The 22,184-nt window shown below is 46.2% G+C and overlaps 1 protein-coding gene across 2 annotated transcripts; it reads left to right on the top strand.

Annotated features, from left to right (window-relative positions):
• The first annotated feature begins 2,250 nt into the window (after positions 1-2,250).
• cmah (cytidine monophospho-N-acetylneuraminic acid hydroxylase) lies at positions 2,251-20,865 on the top strand. Of its 2 annotated transcripts, none has more exons than XM_030113932.1 (15): positions 2,251-2,434; positions 10,388-10,599; positions 10,677-10,768; positions 11,159-11,268; positions 11,365-11,555; positions 11,817-11,897; positions 11,974-12,040; positions 12,122-12,203; positions 12,288-12,425; positions 12,551-12,686; positions 12,786-12,929; positions 16,304-16,478; positions 16,961-17,077; positions 18,676-18,791; positions 19,354-20,865. In XM_030113932.1, exons 2-15 carry the CDS (start codon positions 10,394-10,396, stop codon positions 19,490-19,492), a joined length of 1,794 nt encoding a protein of 597 aa, XP_029969792.1. In that variant the 5' UTR covers positions 2,251-2,434; positions 10,388-10,393; the 3' UTR covers positions 19,493-20,865. The 2 variants fall into 2 exon arrangements, with proteins under 2 accessions (XP_029969792.1, XP_029969794.1); XM_030113934.1 differs by lacking the exon at positions 2,251-2,434 and adding an exon at positions 2,912-3,009.
• Positions 20,866-22,184: the final 1,319 nt, after the last annotated feature.

Raw genomic sequence — 22,184 nt, 5'->3', positions numbered from 1 at the left:
ACACACACTCCAAATTATTTGCACACAGCACAGGAGACATGGCACTAAGCATCATGGGAAAACACTACCAGTGGGGCCGTCCACACCAGGAGAAGGCGAAGGTCATTAATACTGGGGCCCCAGCGCTCGACCCCCGACCCCGTCAGACCAAAGGTCACGCTGCTTTGACTGCGTCTGGGAGCTCTGTGTCGACTGATGCTCCAGTCCTAAAATGAAGAGCATCGGAACCTTGACTCCTCAGCTTCGGTTCTGTTTCAGAAAAATTTCACAACAAGAGCGGCGGCTCAGCGGCTCATTGGGGCTGGAGTGGAGCCCTGGTTTGATCACTTTGGTATTGATTATATTTGGATTGATCTGCCCATCACTCCATCACATTCTCACCTCAAGGAAAAGCCTAGGTGCCCCCCCCCCAATGTTCTTTGAATCCGCCGTGTTCCTCTGATCTGTGTTGGATGAAGAGCTGGTCTCATGGTGCTTTAACAGCACAAATTCCAGATTAGGGGTGTCCTCAGATAGTCGACGATTCGATGATTCGTTTGAAGGGGCCTGATTCGACTGCCAATCACGCAGTCGAAGCATCGAAAAAATATGGTTATTAAAGAGGACCATTCCATTCCAGCTGTATGGGGGTGCTGAATGACTGATTTTACATAGAATTGCTTGGGGTTTTTTTTCCAAATAAACATGATATAAAGCCTATTTGATATACATGTTAGCCTACCAAATACACTGTGGAAAAATGTACTTGTACTTTTATTCAATATTCTATCTATTTACTGTTTGTGAATGAACCACCATGGTGAGTGGCACAATCCGATTTGCAGAGCTCCGTCACAGAGCAGCATCTCGGTGGTGATTTGGCTGAACTTTAAAAGGCTCACAATGTCGAAAAAAAAACAGAACTTCAGACCAAGTCAAAGATGATCCAAAAAAAAAGTCAAATGCAAGTTGTGTCCTTTCATATCGCTCCACAACAACATGGCTTTCCACCTTAAACGGGTAAGTAGCCAGATCATTGGGCTAATAAAAGACGGTTCTGTTACTCATTTCTCATTTTTAATGCTGACTTTGATTTTGTTTAGTTGTAATACTTTAGGTTATTATTATACTATTATTTTTATTTATCTAAAAGGCTAATTCTATTTAAAGGTGCTGTAGGCAGGATTCCGCATCTCCGCCATCTTTGACCCATCTAAGATGGTGATTTGAAACCCAGCACAGCCAATCCTGTCCTGTTTTCTCTGACATCGCGCCCTTACGCAAGTTAAGCTCCTCCCACAAGAACGTGCGACGATCGCCCATCGACCAATCATGGTTAGAGCCTCATGGGCTCTTCTGATTGGTCAAAGATACCTGGAGCTGTGAGATTCCTTTTCAGCTCAGAACAGAGACAGATGGAAACGCTGCGCCCTCGCGGTAGTGCAGTTATGCTACACTCCTAAAGGATTATCAATGGATACTCTAACATTTAATCCAAAGAAAACACATAAAAATTAGCATTGACTAGCAAAATCCTGCCTACAGCAGCTTTAATTTAGTGTTTGTTTTTGCATGGATGTTGCGCTGCAAAAAGGACCCACACAGTGCGATTAAGCCTATTTCATTTAATTTGAGCAGATAATGTGAGAAATTGTTTAGCCAAAAAATGTGAGCTTATCTGCAGAGATTATAGATACAAATAAATGACATGCTTTAGCCCGTTTGTTAGAAGAGGGCTTGGTTCTGGTCACTTGAACTACACTTCATTTGTTAGATGTTTAGAGTCACCGACACTTTGTTCCAGTCTGTGTTTCAGTGTGTAGGAAAAAAATAAGTGTTGTTTTACCTGCCTGCGCTGGGTTTTTTTTTTTTTTGTTTTGTTTTGTTTTGTTTTATTTTTTTATTATTAGTGCAATCAGGGCCGACTGTTGGCATAGGCGCCCCGTGAGCACCGCTCTGCACGGTGCTGCGCTGCTCCGACGCCCCGTGTACGAATCAGATTCGACTATGGAAATTCTTAGTCGGGGACACCTCTGTTCCAGATATTCCCCTGCTCCGAGACTTCAAACCATTTCCTCATTCTTCACGTTTGATCTTTATCTTGTTAGGAAATCAATCACAGTAAGTTATTATTGTACCGCCCCTGTAGCGCGTTGTGACGCGCCGGGTTCAACCCCCGCCCCCCCAGCTTCACCGTTACCAAACACCTGCTGCTGGCACACACACACACACACACACACACACACACACACACACACACACACACACACACACACACACACACACACACACACACACAGGTCCTCCTGTGCGCGCGCACAGGAGGAGGAGGAGGTGGAGGCTCATCAGTGCGCGCATCGGAGCAGCGCGTAAAGTCAGAGTCATTTTCAGAGAAAAAGTGCGAGAAGTGAAACTGCAGGGCCAGAAGAGTGCAGGCTGAGCAGAGCTTCCACAGGTAAGAAGAGATTTTCACCTAAATTATTTCATTTCCGTGTGGAAAAGGGCGCGCTTTGGTTTTTTGGGTGTTTTTTTTTTTTTTTTTTTTTTTTTGGCACAACTCGGATGAACCTGCTTCATCTTTAACATGTAACAGCTCTCATTTCTCACTGTCGATAAGCGAGCAGTCGGTATGAACTAAAGATGAAAAGCAATGATAATATTAGTTCAGTCAGTTTGTGTCTGGATATTTGTGGGACTTCAGTTCAGGATTAAAAAGAAATCTGGTTAGTTTCATTTATATGAGACCAAAAATGGTCACAGGTTTATCCTGTTTAAATAAACGTGTGTGTTGTAGGCAGAAAAGCAGATTATCTTCCCTGATTGTTCTGACTTCTACTCTACATTCGAACATTTGCATTTTATTTTATTACTTTACAGTCCTCACATTCTTCTTGTTCTCTGGTTTGACTCAATGACAGGCTCGAATCACCTGATACTACAGCTCTGATAAAGACTGGATCTGTTTGTCAAATACAAAGAATTCTTGGTTTTGTTCAAGGAAAATATTTTAAAGGCAATAAATAGATCAAGGTAAGGACAGAAGCTTCGTTTCCTTAAGCCTCACGTTCACATTTCCATCATGTGGAGATTTCAGACAAACTGAATGTGAAACAACAGAATGATTATAGGTTATTGATTAAAATGAGTAACCTGGTCATCTGTCCGTGTGTCTGTGTGTGTGTGTGTGTGTGTGTGTGTGTGGTTTCATTGCAAACCCAGCGCAGTCCAGGATGTTAACTTGCTGTTTCCGGGTAAATGACAGTGAGTGTATGTTTAATTACTGTCATTCCTGATCCTTTGTGTGGTTTTCAGATTATTTTATGTTTTAACTTCATACTATAAAATCTCCAGACCTTCATTTTTCTATTCCCTATCGACCGTTTCATTTATTGTTGGACATGAATCTAAAGAAAAGCCGTTTTTGTTTTTTGGAGGAGAATGTTTTCCTGGTGTGTTCTGAGACTTCTTCACTCTGACGGGATATTGATGTCTCCTGTACAATCAGCACTGTGTGGACAGCATAAGTGATGTCTGTTCATGTGGTGCAGGGGCGGGCTGGTTCGGGAGGTTCGGGAGGTTTCCCGAACGGCCGGTCTACTCCGGGCCGGTGGGGTCTATTCCGGGCCGGTGGCCAGAAGTTTTTTTTTCCTCGTTGTTGTCTGTCTGACCCCCCTCATTACAATTTACAGAAGTAATAAGTAAATAGTAACTAATTACTTGTTTGTGTAACGACCCCAACTCTGGTAAAGGGAGATCATTTTCATAACGTTTCTGTGTAAACTTCAAAATGTTTCTGAAAAGAAAGTGCAGAAACGATTTGTTTTCCCTTGAAATGTGGAAACTCTTCCGCCCTCATTAGCAGGAAAACTGACACAGAGAGGGAAAAAATGTTTTTAAAGTCACTTTCTCTCTCAGCGAATAACCACAAGCAGCTTTTGTAGGCCTGCTTTGAACGGGTCTGCAGCTGCAGCGGATCCGTCTGATTGCGCTGATAGAATTAGTCCTCCAGACATCCGTCCGGCGGAGCAGCTGCACGCCGCAGGATGCGGACCTGCTTCGCCATGGCTCGGCGTCTTCACGCCGTGTGACATGTGCGTTCCCAGACGGCCTTAAACACATCACCCTTTGGTCTCTGTAAATTACCAAACCGCCGTACAGGAAAGGAATCACGGGGTGATAACAGGAATATGGTGAATCTGCAAACAATGTTATCAGATACCATAATCCTCATATAACCCCAGACAGCATATGATTGGTTGAAAGTGCATGAATCTAAGGTAACCAGGAAAAGCTTGGTCCTTTGTCCCATATTGGTCACAGAGGCTGATCGTGGTCGAGCCGATCGAAACCGAACCTCTGACATGATGAGGCAAACGCTGGGCTCAGTGCCCAGAGCCGGGCGCCGGGATGGAGGGATGGAGTCCTTCAGCAGCTTTTAGCACCGGCCGCCCTCTTCTCCAGTCTGGATATTGGATGCAAACAGACAAAAGCTCTGAGCCCTCAACCGGTCAGTGATCCGAACCGATCAAGACATCGCAGCTCCGGAGCCCATTTTTACTCAGACATTTCTGCTGAGTCCTCGAAAACAGCGGCGTCCTGAAGAGTCCTCTCCTGGACAGCTCCCCCCCTCCAGCCGCCCCTTGCTCTGGGTTCTAATGGCGTCTGCTTAAAGGTCATTTGGGTGGGCTCCAAATTCTGAGGATGGCATTTCTTCTGCTGTTTTCCATCTGTGGACTCAGAGTTAGAAAAACTTGAAGAAACACATCAAAGTTTAATCCATCCCATTTTGATATAACCCAGTTTATATCGTCTCCGCTGAAACTGCCTTGCATAATTTCCTCTGATACGGTTCAGCCTGAGAGGAAATGGTCACCGTTTCCTCAGTTTTTGTTTTTTTTTTTCCAGTATTTTTGCCGAGGCCACTGATTAACTGTTGCTGCCGCAGTTTAGAGCCGATGGAATCGCATTTCCTGTCTCTGTGCTGCACATGCAGCCAGGAAACGCGCAGTTTGTCTTAGTAAATTGACAGACTGCTGCTCCTATTAAAGGCCTGTAAACTATTTTCAGAGCGTGGAGAGACGAGCGTCACCAGGTGGGAGTGAGTGTGTCGAGTGTCGCCATGCCGAGCCCCGCCCCCCCAAGCAAGCCAGTTTCAGGAAAAGTGACAGGAAATAGACAGAGAAGCTTTTTTTATACAAATACAATGTAAACCACAGGAGCGACAATCTGGCAGTTCTGACAGCGAGTCAGAGCCGATGTCTGGTTCCACGATCAAACGTCACAACATCCGGAGATCAGATCACAACCGTCTTTAATCTCATTTCAAATCCCGGACGGCCACAAACAAGTAGAATTTAATCATCTGCATCGACGCAGCAGCAAAACCTCACTGATAATAACGTAGTGATGCTGTCACTTGATTTTCCAGCAGTACTGGTAGCTAGTAGCTAGGGGTCAGTACTTCTAATCGTCCTTTAAAAAAGTGCCATAGTTTACAGTTTAACTAAAAGCAAAGCCAGCTTGTATTAATCTGACTGCTGGCGTTCGTGAATTGGAAATGTCAAACACCGTCTGGGCATCCAGCCTGAGGTGTGGTCCGTCCCGTGGATAATGTTACCAGCCCTCCTCACATTGTGCAGACTTCGGCTTCCTCATGCAAAAGCACTGTGATCCCTGAGAATCCCCGAGGGCGGAGTATCCTGTGACGGCGCTGCTCGTATTTTAACACCTTCAGATGAGAATTGAGCTTGCCGATCTCATATTCTCAGGTGTATTACCTGGCTTTACCTTTACTGGTCTCTGATTAATTATTAAACGATTCCTGGATCTCATTCAGTCAGTTCCTGCTTCTGTCCCGGTCAGACATTTCTTCATCGAGCTGTTGTTTATTTATTTCTGGAGATTTGATCTGAGAGTCATCAGGTTTTTCCTTGTAGTTTTCATCGGTTCAATCAGTGTCTCCCCTTCACTGGTGATAACTAAAAGTTCTATTTATTGTTTTCCTTGTTCATTTAATTAATCTCACCGTGTTTGGTCGACTGTGCTGTTACTGTCTGGATCCCGGTTTAACCCAAATGCAGACTAGAGCTGATGAAGACTCATACAACAGGTTTTCATTCGGGGACGACAAGTCCGGACAGGGCAGTCCAAAGCAGAGCCAAGTCCAGAACGGGGTTCCAGAAACCAGAGGCGGATGAACAGGCTGGCCCAGAAGGAGCAGGACTCCCGGGACAGACAGACACCCGGGCCAGAGCAGCCGGACGGGACACGATGGGATAACAGGGCGAGGCAGACGACAGCAGGGGGAGGACATCACACAGGGAGGGACAGGGACAGCAGGAGGATGGGAGACACAGAGTGCAAAACTGAAGACAGCCAACAGGTGGGGCTAAAGGACACTGACAGCCAGGGGACAGGACTGGACAGACAGGAGACTGGATTAGGGGTGTCAACGTTTAAAACTTTTAAAACATTTAAATTTTTTCTACATGTGTAACAGGGACTTATAGATTTATCTTTTTCTATTGCAGTTGCAGTTGCGCTATATGACCACTAGAGGGACCTGTCTATTGAGATACGCCCCATAATCCCATTGAATCAAAGACATTCCACTAGTTATCAGACTAAAGGGCCATTTCAGCTGTTAAGTTGATGATATGTTCATTCAGTGTCTTGTTACATTTCTTTGATTTGTTGTCTATAAAATTCCTCATGCTAGCTTGTGAACCGCCTGCGTTAGCTCACTAGCGAGCGTTAGCATCGATGTTAGCTGCAGCGTCTCTCCCTCCAGCTCGTTGGGGTGTTTTCATGGCGGCTGGTCTCTCGTAGATCCCGTACTGCTGCTGTAAACCAGCTTTTCCTGACACAGCCTCCACCCAGCAGTTTAAAAAGCTGCCACACTGCGCTCTGCTTGTTGTTAGCTATCATTGCGTTCCTGAGTCAACTTGAACGCAACACTGGCTGTGGCTGCGTTTTTTTTTTTTTTTTTAAGAGATTCTGTAAAAACGTCTTCCAGAGAGCAAAGATTTCAAAAAGTCCCAGCCTCTATCTCCAAGAAAAAAGAACCAGGCAGTCTAATGAGGCTCAAATGTGTTTTATTGTCAGCGTGGAAGTGTTGTATTAGAAAACAACACAACTGCGGCTCACTGACGGCTTCAAACGGGGAGTGGAACAACTCGCCTGCTGTTCCGCTTCTGTCACACAAAGTTCTGAGAACTGGTGTAAAGTTTATTTCCGGTGGGTTTTGTGGTTGGTGCTGATGTCTTGCAATATTTGGAACTTGACACGTAATTACTTAAAGATAGGCCATTAACAAGTGCAGTTTGCTCAGAATTCATAATCAATGTAAAGAAATGACACACAAAGTCAGTTTGTTTGAATAGAAACTATTGATTTGACTTAAAAACAAGTACAATCAGAAAGAAAACCAAGAAGTCCAACTTGTAGAGGAGAAGCCCAGTCCTCCGGTGGCGGGTCTGAGGCGCGGCGTTCCCCCACCGGCTGCTGGGACTCTGGCCGAACACTGGCTTTTTGTTGGACTTGTGTTTTTGTTTGTTTCCCTCTCTCTTTTTTGGGCCTGTGTCTCCATGGCGAGCGCCTGCAGGAACGCTGCCACCTGGGCAGCGTGGCGTTGGTTACCTCGTCAGGCCGAACCAAGGCAACGGCGCGTGGAGAATCAGGAGTGGACGGGGGGTGGGGGTTATATCAGGCCACCGCCTCGGAGCCTGGGCTCTTCTCCGTCACTCAAGAGGAATTACTGTATAAATAATACTAAGTGTGAATGAGTTGAGTCAGTAGCTTGCATTTCGCCGCGGTGGATTGTGGACTTTATTTAGAAAGCATTTTGCGACCCATTACCGCTGCGACAAAGCGCTGTACATAAATAGATATAAAAACATAAAAGCACAAGCTGACACAAAGCAATAAAGCAATACAAATGCAATGAAGAAAGAGGATCTCACTAGTGTGCATCCAGCATTCACTCAATAAAAACAATAAAGTGGCGGCTTTAAAGCTGGAGCAGGGTTAGGTTTAGGGTCCTCCTGGTCCTCCTGGTCCTCCTGTCCATGTCTTCCTTCTGTCACAGAGCTCAGTAATCTGGGACGAGGGGGAAATATAAAAGCACACCTCTTCTGCCCAGGTCTTTTGTTGCATTGATGAAATTATAGAGATACAATAAAGAAATCAGATTTTTGGCGCCACTTTTATTTTGAGGATTCGAGAAATAAAACTAATGGAACGTGCATAATAAGCCTCCCGTAATTTCAGACTCCTCCATGGAAATGAGGTGCAGTGCTCTTTAAACCTCACGAACAACACGATCGTCTTCTCTTTCCCTCGTGTCTGGGCAACAGAGTGCAATAAAACACAGCCTTCAATTATAAAAAAAACATGCAGCCTTTTGAAAAGGTAAGCAGGCTTTATAAAATGAAAATAAGACTGTTCAAGTTCGATTTCTGTGCATTATCCACTTTTTAAAGGGACTTAAGGCAAGATTTGTGAAAAACTTCACATGCATTTCCACTTTATTCAATGCTAATGGGTCATGAAGCATTAAAAACCTAAAATAACAGGCCAATCCGCGTATCTGTCTGTAGCCTTATACAGGCTGTGTGCCAAATAATTTGTTGCTGTTCGGGGTCCGAATTTCCCTCGCAATCGTGGGGATGTGACGTAAATTGACGCTGTATGCGCGTCGCCGAACAGGAAGAACATGGCCGCCGTGGACGCGGACTCAAACACTGCTGGGATCAGGGGCGGGAGGTGTTGCCAACTTAGTGACTTTCTCGCTAAATCTGGCGACTTTCCAAAGCCTCTTGGTGAGTTTTTTTGTCAAAAGTAACTAGCGACAAATCTCGCGACTTTTTCTGGTGCTCTGGAGACGTGACAGGACGTCTCCGCTGTCCTCAACTAGCAGCGGGTGCTGCGTGAGCCCCTCCCCCGTCCCAAAGCACTCACAGGCGGCCAGTCTCAGCAGCGCCCCCTGCTGTAGTCAGAGCAGAGAGGAGACCCACACCACTCCGTCCACACGTCAAATGAATCGCGCGTGCGCAAATACACCGCTGCACACTTGCTGACAAACCAAGAATCAACAGAAGAAAGTTCATTTGTAGTTCTATTTGTAGTTTCATTTGTCCGCTCTCCCGGTATATTATACATTTGCTCCCGGTCTGTGAATCCAAGCACGAGCCGAGCCGCGCCCCCCCCCCCCATACAATCGGATAACTGCATCCACTCAAAGCCCACAAAAAACACCACGAAGAAAAAAAGGACTTTATCAGCGTTATCTCGTGAGTCAGAAAAAAAAAAAAAAAAAAAATATGACCGAAGCCGCAGGCACCCGAATAAATATTGGATATGCGTTTGATTGATGGAGGGAACTTCAGCTGCATTTGGGAGTGAAAACGGATGCTTACAAAAATCACATAATATGCGCTGTGGTCTTGCAGTAAACCACGACGTAGTAAACAGCAGGAGCATCCCTGGTGCAGCGCTGTGCAGCCGAACATTCTGTAAAATGTTTGTGCGCGCTCCCGTGCTGCCTTGGCTGGTGGCTGCAGTTACCCACAGCGCCTATCGGGGCAGCACTGAGGTAAATTTTGAAAAGTTGCATTAATTCCCTTTAAGTTTTCTGCAAATGCCAAGTAAGTCAGTTCGGCAGCATCCTCTTCTCTTTCTACCCTCTTATCTCAGCAACACACACTCATCTGTTTAATGTCACTTCTGTTTCCGGACGTCACTGAACGGCTTCTCTACATCAGACATGTAAAAGATGTAACTTTAATCCTTGGCGCAGGACTGCGAGCTCTCGCCTGTGAGGCAGCTGTGGTATCTGGTATGTACGGTAGTTCACCTGCTTTGTTATGCAGCAGGAGATCAGATTATTCGCTGTTAACGTCGTCTAGTGATTCACGGAACTGACGGTGGTTCAATGCTTTCTGTAGTGAAGCCACAGACCGCTTTTGCCACCTTCTCATACTGGGTTTCCCACTGAACCACTGAAATCAGGTGGCTGGTGTTTATTGCTTCAGCACAGCCTCACAGATGTTCTGGCTTCCACTTCTTAAATCTATCTCTGTGCTCCTCTCATTTCTCCAGAAGTACTACAACCGCGCTTTTTCTCTCGCTCCCACCTCGGTGGTCGGCTGCAAATTTAGCGTGCCTTCCCTGGAAATGTCTTTCCAAATGACTCTTTTTGTTATTGGACAACTTCTCAGTTGGCAGAAATGTTGAAATGTTATTTAATACACGTTTTCAAAGTATTGGAAAACATTAAGAATATTTGCCCTCCTACAGAAACCTTATTAAAAGCGTACATGATCTGGTTCCCAAACCTTGCCCGAAACTGGGTTCACTTTCAGGAACTGTTCACGGTGAACCTTCCTCTCTGGTGGTTTCCTTTGTTCAGGTTGAAATGGCTTCGCAGGAGGCCAAAGAGTTGCTCTCACTGGGCCCTTCAGAAGTGGGCTCGCTGAACGACGGAGTCAACTTCAGGAAAAACCCAGAGGACGGCAAATGCTACATCATATACAAGAGCGGCGAGGGCATCAGAGCGTGCAAGAACCAGTGCAAACACCAGGGCGGGCTGTTCATCAAAGACATCGAAGACCTGGACGGCAGGTGAGACCGGCTGGACTGACCGTAAAGACCGCCCGTGTGGACAGAGCTCTTGGTGACGCCTCGCCGTGTCCTCACAGGACCGTTAAATGCACCAAGCACAACTGGAAACTCAACGTATCCACCATGAAGTACGTGAACCCGCCGGACAGCTTCCTCCAGGACGAGCTGGGTGAGTTTAACCGCAACGTTTTCACCGGTTTACCAGTTTGTCACTTCATAAAATACTGAACTGAGTCCAACTGGTGAAATGAGAATCCTCACCATCGTCCTCTCACTGGGTTCATTTGACAGTCAAATTAAGGCTGGAGGAGTCTTCATGCGTGAACTGCTTTCAAAAACAGGAACAGACCACATGTGTGTGTGGTGCTGCCACATTTACTGATAAAGTGCAAATCAGCTGTCTGTTCATTCAGGGTGTGTGGATTTTAGAGTCTCCAGAACATTTGTCGGTTCTTAAGACGGCTTTCTGAAGTTTGGGAATTCCAGAGAAAATCTATTGCAACAACTTGATAAAGGGAAATTTTGAAGCGTGTAACGTGGCCTGCTCCGTCTCCTGCAGAAGTGGAAGTCTCAGACGATGGAGGTCTTCGCCTGTTGGAGCTGAACCCCGTCGACCCCTGGCTGGCCGACCCCCGAACGCCTCTTGAACTCCAGGAGGGAGAAGTGAAGGTCTGTGTTCAGGACTTCCTTGAAGAAGAGCAGGCCACACCGAATCCAAGACCGAATCCTCCAGTCAGCTTTATTCATTTAGCACTTTTCTCCCAGGTGACGTACCTGACCCACGCCTGCATGGAGCTGCAGCTGGGGGGCAAGCGCCTCATGTTCGACCCCTGGCTGAAGGGCCCCGCCTTCGCCCGAGGCTGGTGGCTGCTCCACGAGCCCCCCGAGGACGCCCTGGACCGGATGTGTGCGGCCGACCTGATCTACATCAGCCACATGCACTCAGACCACCTCAGGTACGCTCTGGCACTTTCTCAATTCGAAGGCTTTTCTTGAATCTTGGGATGAGTTTTATTCACCAAAACCGTGTAAACGGGAGGAAACTCAACTTTTTGAAAACACTCCAACAACCAGCAGCGCCGCCTGGTGGCCTGGCATGGTAACTACACCGTTCTCAATGCTCCTCTGATCCGACACACCTGGATGAATGTGATGTGGTGAAGCTCTGCAGAAAGCCTGATCAGGAGTGCTGAAGCGAAGATGTTGATGTTTTCTAGCTACCCGACTCTGAAGGTCCTGTCGGAGAGGAGGCCGGACATGCCCATATATGTGGGCGACACATCCAGACCGGTGTTCTGGTCAGTAAAGCCTCTGCGCTCGCTTTAATTTTGTACTTCATCGATGTTTTAAACTCAATTCCCTGTCGTGTAACAGGTATCTGGAGCAAAGCCAGGTCAAGCTGACCAACATCAACGTCACTCCTTTTGGCGTCTGGCAGAATGTGAGTCTGAGGTGAAGGCGTCACATCTCCACGGTGATAGGGTTAATCTGGACTTAACAGGTTCCGCCTGCTCTCTGTCAGATCGACGACCACCTCAGGCTGATGATCCTGATGGACGGAGTCCACCCTGAAATGGACACCTGCATCATTGTTGACTATAAAGGTGCAGTTTTCTTCTGGATTTTTAGAAGTCGGCAGAAGAGCTGACAGCAAATCAAAGTGATTGGACGATTTGCCGTGTGTGCAGGTCACATGATCCTGAACACCGTGGACTGCACCAGGCCTAACGGGGGCAGGCTCCCCCACAACGTGGACTTGATGATGGGCGACTTCGCTGGAGGGGCGTCCGGGTTCCCCATGACCTTCTATGGGGGCAAATACACCGGTGGGGCTCAACGCATTGCCTGCTGATTTAATGAGATTTGAAGGCACTCTGGGCTCGGCGGCCAGTGGACCGATTGGATTTTAGAAACATCAAAATCAAGACAGACGGTGTTCCTCTGTTTTCAGAGTCCTGGAAGGAGCAGTTTATCCGAAACGAGAGGAAGAAGCTGCTGAATTACAAGTCCGACCTGGTGAGGTCTCTGCAGCCGAGGATCTACTGCCCGTTCGCCGGCTATTTTGTGGAAGCTCATCCATCGGACAGGTGAGGACTGAGCGCTCAGCGGTCCGGGAGCGGCGTGTTCGGACGGGCGCCACGATGGGCTGGTCAGTAACACAACGCTCCTGATCTGTTTGTCTGGAGGTACATTAAGGACACGAACATTAAGAACAGTCCCGTGAGCCTCAACGAGCTCATCAACAGAACCGCACCCGACATCAAGACGTGGACCCCCAAACCAGGCGCCGTGCTGGACCTGGGCCTCGCTCTCAGAGACCCCAGCAACAGGTACGGGCATCTGTGTGTGTGTGTGTGTGTGTGTGTGTGTGTGTGTGTGTGTGTGTGCGTGCCATGAAAGCTGGCTACCTCGTTTCTATGAAATTAGCCTCAAAGCCATGCCGCCCCTGCAAGTCTGATAAAAATACCCATAATGCAACAGCTGTTGGAGAAGTTTTTTGACATTTCGCAGCAGGAATTTTCTGTAAAACTGGTTTCATGTTGAGAATGTAGGGCTGGACGATATGGCCAAAAAAATTATCACGATATAGTTCATAATTTCGGTCGATACGATATAATTCAGATATCGATATAAATAATACAAAAGCCTCAGAAAAACAGTTAAGAATCATAACATAATGTACTACCTGTAAAACTAGAAATTATTTATCCAGGAAGCTCCTCCAGTATAAAGTTTTAGAAATAAAAACTACAATAAATTAAATGTTTACCTTTTATTTAAGAAATATGAAATCACTGTCAAATAAACGTAAGTTTCACCTTTTTCAATATAAGTAGCTTTCACTTTACACTTAAATAGTTATGTTATTGTTATAGATTCAAACAAAGGTGCTTCAACCAGGAAGAAAAATAAAAGTGCTCAGAATTACTAAGGTTAAGTACAGAATTACTTCAGGTTGTAGTGATTATGGTGACACTGCAGCGAATCCCTGCAGTTTTTTTTTTTTTTTTTTTTTTTAATTGTGGTGTTTGTCTTCACTGTTGCAGCGTCTTGTAAATTGTAGACGGTCCCTTAAAGGTTGTATGGAGGATTTTCCATGGAGAGAGAAATCCAGTGACAGTTAGTCCTTTTTGAAATGCTGCCATGCGTGACCCCCACCCCTCCTCCCCTGCTCTCTCCGGAGGAACGCCTCCTCCTTACGCAGAAAGCAGCATGTAGCACGTAGAAACTTAGCATCATAGCGCTAACACATAGCAACCAACGTGTCCTTTTGAACAACACAAACACAGCAAATATGAGTAAAATCCTGCACTTGTGCCAAATCCTGTCCCTGAGTCGTCCCTGGTCTCGGTGGATCAGAGGAGGACGGGGAGGTTTGTGTGGAGCTGCAGGACTGGAGCAGACGCTCGGAGCTCACAGCTGATCTGTGTGGCTGCAGCCTGCAGGCTAAACAACCCCCCCCCCCCCTCCCCCTCACTCTCCGGACTGTTTCATACAAGTCTTGTTTTAAGATTAAAACATACATTTTCGCCAAATGGCAGCACGTTGCAGCTATGATTAAGAAAAATTGTCTCAAGTCTACAGGTGAAAAGGTGTTGATAGCGGCAGCAGAGCCTAGCATGGGGGGAGTGGGGTGGAGCGCATGGGGGAGGGGGGTACGTAAAGGGCGTAGGAGCATGACAATTACACTAAAAATGTAGAGAAGTTGATTGACACGTTAGAAAACCAATAGATAACGAGGCTATCTCGTTATTGATTGGCTAAAGTAATGTTGGTTTTACAACCTCCAGAGTTGATTAACTTTTATTTTATTTTTTTTATCATGATTAAAACAAGGCTGCTACAGCTTAACAACGGCATTTTTTAGCTTTAATTCATTTTGTTAGTAATAAAGATCTTCTATACAACCTTTAACCCCGCAGCACTATGGCTGCTCATAGAAATCAATATTGTTTCTGCTGCTTGATAGACAGATACTTTTAATGAAAATGAGCTTGTAGCATATCGTCCACCTCACAGCGATGGGATGGAGGCGCCCTTTGTATGTTACTGACGTTTTGTTAAAGAGTTATTGAGACCGAAAGTCTGTATCTGTCAATATGCTGCTAACTTTACTGGACTGTTCAGTGAATGATATACCTAATTCATAGGCACGAATTAATATTTTGTACGCACAATTTATTATTTCGTGGCCACAAATTAGCTTGTGGTAGTTTATTCAGTTGTGTTTACATCACGAGTTCTCATTTTGGAGCTCAAACTTACCGCGGTGGAGCTTAGCTTGTAGCATGAGCTGAGGACGGCCAGCTGTGGTGTGCGTGCTGAGTACGTGATCGCTCTCGCGGCGCTTTCTGTTCGGCTTGAATCAGCACTGTATCGAAAATTAGTTTAAAATTCATATCACCGTTATTGAATAAAAAAAAATACCGCAGTATATATTGCTATCGAAATTTTGTCCAGCCCTGTGAGAATGTAGTCATTTTCTGCAGTACTTGGTTGGTTTTGAGGAAATCTAGACATTTTTTTTTCCCATAATTCTCTGCAGTTATAACAAACACTTTGCTGTTGACATTTAAACGTTGCAGCGGCGTTTTATTGGCTCCACCGCTGGGCTGTATATGGATCCTGAACTGAGACGGAACTGACTCCTCTGATTCATACGGTGAAGATGGAAGACTGAAACGCTTAGGCAAATGTATAATGTTTCCAGTTAGAGCGTAGTTGAGGAATTCCCCTTCAGTTGAGCAATGCTGGACGTTACCCAGAGCATCGACTCCTGAAAATAAAGTCACGCTTGAGTTTTTTTGGGGAACTTCTCACGTCAGTTAAGCATGTTTTTTTTTGTCCCAGTAGGAGACTGTTCGGTCTTGAGTTGCAGGTTTTTGTCTCGTTGTCTTATTATAGAGTTGAAATTGAAAGCAGCCACAGCTTCCTGTTGATAGCTGTGGCTGCTAGCTGCACTTTCACTTTCAACACGCTTCCTGTCAGTTAGCATCTACTGGCAGGAAGCTGTTGAAAGTAATCTAATGCAAGTCGAATCCCACAAGTAGGATCTTTGCTGTTGGACCAAAAAGAAAAACAGGAAACACACACTTTCCTGGAATATTTTTTCTGACTTTCATTGAAAACACCTGAAAACACCTGAAAACACGTCTTAAAGGTGCTGTAGGCAGGATTTTGCTAGCCAATGCTAATTTTTCTGTGTTTTCTTTGGATTAAATGTTAGAGTATCCATTGATAATCCTTTAGGAGTGTAGCATAATTGCTCCACCGCGAGGGCGCAGCGTTTCCATCTGTCTCTGTTCTGAGCTGAAAAGGAATCTCGACAGCTCCAGGTATCTTTGACCAATCAGAAGAGCCCATGAGGCTCTAACCGTGATTGGTCAAGGGGCGTTTGTCACACGTTCTTGTGGGAGGGGCTTAACTTGCGTGAGGGTGTGATGTGAGAGAAAACAGGACAGGATTGGCTGTGCTGGGTTTCAAATCGCCATCTTGCTTAGGTAACCCTAAGCAAGATGGCGGAGATGCGGAATCCTGCCTACAGCACCTTTAACCCCTGAACGTGTTGTGTTCCATCAGAACGCTGAGTCTCTGGTTTTAGGCCCCACAGAGAGAGGAAAACAAAGGGCAACACACACCAAGCCGTGGTTTCTGCAGCGATCGGGGGAAACTGTGTGTAACCTCTCCTCTGATGTTACCGTAGCGCGGCCATCACCGATCCTCCTGCCGGCGCCAAAATCTATAAGGACAGCTGGGAGTTCAGCTTGTATGTGGACGAGCTGAACCGCGCCATCAGCAGCGCCATTTTTAAACACCCGGGCTGGATCCAGTTTTATTATACCTGGGCGGGCTTCGCAAACTACAACCTCGTGGTTCGGGTAAATATGAGCCTCAGACGGAATCCTCTGGTTTCTCTCCAGATCACAGGAAGTCTTCGCTCTTCTTCTTAGCTCAAACTTTCCTGCTACGTTTTTTTTTCTTTTTTTTCCTCTCTCTCTGGCTTCTAGAAACTTTTCCTGGTGTCTATGGTGCTACAGCTCAACCCAGCGTCCTTCGGACGCCGCAACTTTCTGCGAAATGCTTCAGTTGGTGTGTGAGAGCGACGCCAGACTCAAACAACAATGGCGCCGCTACTCTGGCTCCTCTTTCCCTTCCTCCATGCCTGTAGCGATCCTGCTTCCTCTCCGTGTCTCTGCTCGGTATCGCACGTTTTTACTTTTTTTTTGTTTTTTTTTGGTAACCTGTCCCGTCCAGCAGCAGAATGGAGGTTCTGGCTGCTGCTATTTGACAGATTTGCTCTTCCAAGAGTATCGCAGGTATTTACAAGTGGGAGCTGAAATGCAAATGTCTTGGCGTTCAGATGGTCGAGACGGACGACGCCTTCGAGCCGGTCGCCGCCGGCTACGACTACCTGGTGGACTTCCTGGATCTGTCCTTCCCCTCGTCCAGGCCGGACAGAGAGCACTCCTACCTGGAGGTAACAGCTCACAGCAGGGCTGTGAACGCAGAATGGACACTCACACTGGCCTTCTCAGCGAGCTCTGTGGGAAATAACAGGGTTTTTATCAGTTTTGTGCAGGCCTCATTTCTTTTTCTATGTTTTTGTATTTCTGTGCCAGAGTTACAGCGCCTCCTCAAGGCCTGGCAGATGTACCACTTTGTTTTGAATAAAAAAAAAGAAAGAGAGAGAGAAAAGACATTTAATGCAATACGTGTTGGTGGGAAAAAACGATTGGGTTTACGATGCATTCCCTGCATGAAGCCAAACAGGAAGGACAAACAGAGAAGGCGATCAGGACGAGGAAGAATCAGCCAAACGGAATAATGTCACTAAACGACATTTCACGAAAAACTGGAAAACTGCCGAGACTGACTGGCGTCGGTCCTGGCTGAATTTCAGCCCGGCAAACCATGACGATGCTGCAGTCACCTTCAAATGAACTATAGCTGAATATAACAGCAATAATCTAACTTTATCTGAACATAACTGTATTCTTTAAGTGACGCTGAAGTTGGATTTTCATAATAAGAGCATATTTTAATTATTAAACATCGAACACTGAGTGATCATTTATTTAGTTTGTGACGAAGATTACTTTTTGGAGGTGACTAGCCAAAGGCAGATGAAGTGAAAAGTTCATTTCATGCCCTGACTTCACAAGATGCCGTCTGCATCGATATGAATGCATTTAAATGTCTCATGATCTTAAAATGTGGACAAACAGAAAAACCGTTTCTCTCTGTCTCTGGAACAAAGTGTGGAGCCTTCAGTCAGAACATCATGATAATATCGTGACACGGCTGTTACACGGTGCAAAACGATTCGCTTATTATTATCAGATTAAAACACAAAAAAGCTTAACTGCAATCTTTTCAGATTGTAGTCTTTATTGTTACGCCTCAATTAAAAACCCATCTGATAAAATAGGTTTGAAATACAGGTTTACTCAGTTTGAAAGTCAACACAGCAGTGAGAATAAAGTCGTAGGAAGCGTTGCTCTTCTCCAGCTGCTGCACCTGGTTTTAGGCCAACAGCACATCATTAAAGTGACACCTCTTATCTAAAAGACAAGCTGAGTGCCTCATTTACAGCTCGGCGAGCTCTCACACTCATTTACAGACGTGTAACGGCTCAAACGTTGTCTTTAAGGCAGAGTTGAACTCTTACAGTGGAGGTTTTCTCTCTGTTTGAAGACCGGCGCCGGTTCCCGTCTGCTTGCTGCCGCCTTCCTGCTCCCAAACTTCAGATCCTGAGTGTGAAAATGGTCCATTTTAAGACTGAACAGGAAAATAATCCACTCACTGAAGAAGAGTGAGGTGTTCCAGTGCAGCGGATTATAATTTAACCCAAACCCTTATCGTACCGCGGAAATTATGAAACAGTCATTGAACATTTATCTCTAAAGAGTCAACTCGATATCAGCTCTCACTTGTATAATCAATGATACGATGTGTAACCTGACCCGACAGCTCCGGCCGTCTCTTCCCTGAACAGATCGCACTTCTGCTGATGATAAACCTCTTTATGATGGTAAAGCATGAAGTCTGAATTCCTGCCACTGTGTCCTGGTCCAGATTAAGAACCGGATGGGTGTGATGAGGCACGTGGTTCTGCACGGCGGTCTCTGGGACGACCTCTACATCGGCTTCCAGAACCGCATCAGCAGAGACCCTGACGTCTACCACCACAAGTATCCTCCTCCTCCTCTCCTCCTCCTCCTCCTCCTCCTCCTCCTCCTCCTCCTCTCCTCCTCCTCCTCCTCCTCCTCCTCCTCCTCCTCCTCCTCTCCTCCTCCTCCTCCTCCTCCTCCTCCTCCTCCTCCTCCTCCTCCTCCTCTCCTCCTCCTCCTCCTCCTCCTCCTCCTCCTCCTCTCCTCCTCCTCCTCCTCTCCTCCTCCTCCTCCTCCTCCTCCTCTCCTCCTCCTCCTCCTCCTCCTCCTCCTCCTCCCCTCCTCTCCTCCTCCTCCTCCTCCTCCTCCTCCTCCTCTCCTCCTCCTCCTCCTCTCCTCCTCCTCCTCCTCCTCCTCCTCCTCCACCTCCTCCTCCTCCTCCTCCTCTCCTCCTCCTCCTCCTCCTCCTCCTCCTCCTCTCCTCCTCCTCCTCCTCCTCTCCTCCTCCTCCTCCTCCTCCTCCTCCTCCTCTCCTCCTCCTCCTCCTCCTCCTCCTCCTCCTCCTCTCTCGGTCAGCCTGAATTTTTGGATTTGTTTGACGCTGCATCCTTCCCAGACCTTGCATCCTTTCTGTCCCGTCCAGGTTCTGGAACCACTTCCAGGCGGAGCTTCCTGTCCGGGCACCAGACTGGGGCCTGTTCCTGCAGCGGACGCCCCCCGTCCAGGAGCCTGACGGGCCTCGGGACGACCAGACTTTGTGGAACTACTGTGCACTGATGTGAAGGTCATCAGAGTCACAATCAGAACCAGAAGCAGGATCTTATTTACTGCCGAGAATCATAAACTCTACAAGGAATTAGTTTTGGTGGTGGTGCAGAGATAGAAAAAATAAAGGCACAAGTGTGAAATATAAATAGAGGGAATTAAGAGAGAAGGGAAATAACACAATAGCTATAACAAGGATTTACAGAATTTACATAAATTAAAACAATTACAAAAGTAATCACAGTAAAGGAATGTCTATGACACTGAAGAATGTCTGTAGCGTGTAGTTGGTTTCTGTGTGAGTGGGGTGGGGGTGGGGGTGGGGGAGTGGAGGAGGGGGCGGAGTTCACTATCATCCTCACAGGCAGCTGAATGTTTCTGCCATGGTTCACATCCTGTTAAATGTCTCTTTGTGGTTATCTGACACCCCCCCCCCCCCCCCCCCCCCACCCCCACCCCAGCAGCTCCTCTGTGAACCTTGCACATCTTGGAGGAAGAATGAAGACTTCCGTTTTTTTTTTTTTTTTGTTTTTTTTTGCACTTTCGTCTCCTGTTTTACAAACAGTGAAGTGAGCTTCTCCAGACTCTCCAGCGGTGTCGGGAATCTTGGGCCCGCCTCCCCTCAGCGCCGCATGCTGGGGGCCGGGTCCAGGGTCCAGGGTCCAGGGTCCAGGGTCAGGGCCCTCCTGAGCCCGGGACACTTCTGGGACACTTTGTGAGCTTTGAGCCTGGAAAGTGACTCGACCATGATGTTATGAGACCATCCTGACCAGCAGACTAACGTGTCATTCAGAACCAGTCGGTGGAGGCTGGGAGTATCCGGTTTATTGATCCGACTGCACAGTAATGAAAAGCCCCGTCTTGATTTTGCACATTTCTTCGTTGATGACAGAAAGTGATCTGAGTGGATTTGACCTTTGGCCTTTCAGTTTCATGCAGTAGCACTTCGAACTCCGGCGATGAAAGCCGATTCACTCCGTTCGCCGTGTGTGAAGCTCTCGTGATGAATGGATGAGTGATTCACCTCCACAGGGGGCGACCACGTGACTGAAAGATACTGCACATCCTCCTGATGCATGAACCTAGTGGGAAAGCTTTTACTGTAATCAGACTGTGGGTCGGTGATACGTTCAGCGATAGAATCAGAGAATCAGAGAACAGGGAAATGAAAACAGCATTGTTAATGGAGGGGACTTTCAGGCCACGCTCACTCGACAGTGCCTCCACTTCTGAAAGACAGAAAAAAGAGATTTTTTTGTAATTTCTTGATGAAACAGGTTGAGGAGAACTTGGTGTTGCAGACTGATGCAGTCATCTATTTTCCTTTCTCACAAATACTATTGTTTACTGTTGTGGACATTTTGAGATAAATAAAGCAGAAAATACCATTTGTTGATGTCTAACTACTCATTACATTACATCCATAGAAATCCTTCTGGCCTGAAGAACAGCGGATGTAGATCTGGGCAGCTCTGAAATCCGCCCTGCTGAATAACTCCCCTCCTCTCTGATATAAACGAATTGGCTTTGTATTTTTCAGCAGTTTGGAATGACATTGTGAATTTCTGACCTTCTCCTCTCGCTTCATTTCTGGACATGCATGAATGAAACGCTCCAACAGGATGCGTTCCGCTTGGCAGAAGAATTGTTATAGTTTTACCAAGTTTATTAATAATACAATACATAATAATAATAATATCAATCATCAATCAATCCATTTATTTTTGTATAGCCCAGTATCACAACAACAGCTGCCTCAGAGGCTTCAAGATGTTAAATTGATTGATAAAAATTTCAAAGATTGATAATGACTTTGATAATAACAATGAATCACAGTGTAGTGTCGATATAACAGTCCACAGACAGAACAGAGTGAGAACGTTGACATCAGACCAATAAACATAGTGGCATGAACAGTCCACAACAGCTCGTCAGTGACTGAACTAAGTAATGTTATAATGTTGAAACAATAAAAACAGTGAATAAGCATAATGTTAATATGTCAAATTCACAGTAATGAGACAAAACGAAGCAGCCACCGCCTCAGACCCTCACATCCGGCAAGAAAAAACTCCAGAAACCCAGTGGGAGAAGAAGAGATCTTGGGGAGAACCACAGTATGGAGGGATCCCTCTCCCAGGGACGGACAGCTTTGGCAACAGCTAGCATGAGACAATAAGAAGTAAAGCTTAGGATAATACATATATACATAATACAATAATAATATATATTGCTTCCTAAATGAACCACCAACGCCATATGGAGCAGTCCACCTGGATCTGCTGTTGAGATCCTGCATTCATGGACGCCTGTGAGAACAAGCAGAGCTACTTTATCAACTTCACTCTACAGTTCCACGAGTGCAGTCCATTGACAGATTACATCCGAACCTGAAGAGTGCACTGAAACATTGCTTTTCACAACTGTCAAACCTGTACCGCGTACACATACTGTATATAAGGCTAAAACAATACAGACGTTTAAGAAGTGCTCTTCCTCTTCCTCTTTGAACCAGGAAAATCGTTTCGTGTCTTGCATGCACGCCAAAAGAAACACTGAATTTCCTCTAAACAGAGCAGTGAAGGAATAATGTGAAGCAAGCTGAAACTGTTAACATCTACAGCTGCATTAAGACGGTCACCTTTCATACCTGCCTTCCAGTATTTTGTGCAGACATCTATATTCATGTGAATGTTTATTTTTCCACCG

This window comes from Salarias fasciatus, chromosome 17 (assembly GCF_902148845.1).
Source record: "Salarias fasciatus chromosome 17, fSalaFa1.1, whole genome shotgun sequence".
Taxonomy (NCBI): Eukaryota; Metazoa; Chordata; class Actinopteri; order Blenniiformes; family Blenniidae; genus Salarias; species Salarias fasciatus.
The sequence above is the reverse complement of the archived record's forward strand: the minus strand, read 5'-3'. Positions and strand labels throughout refer to the sequence as shown.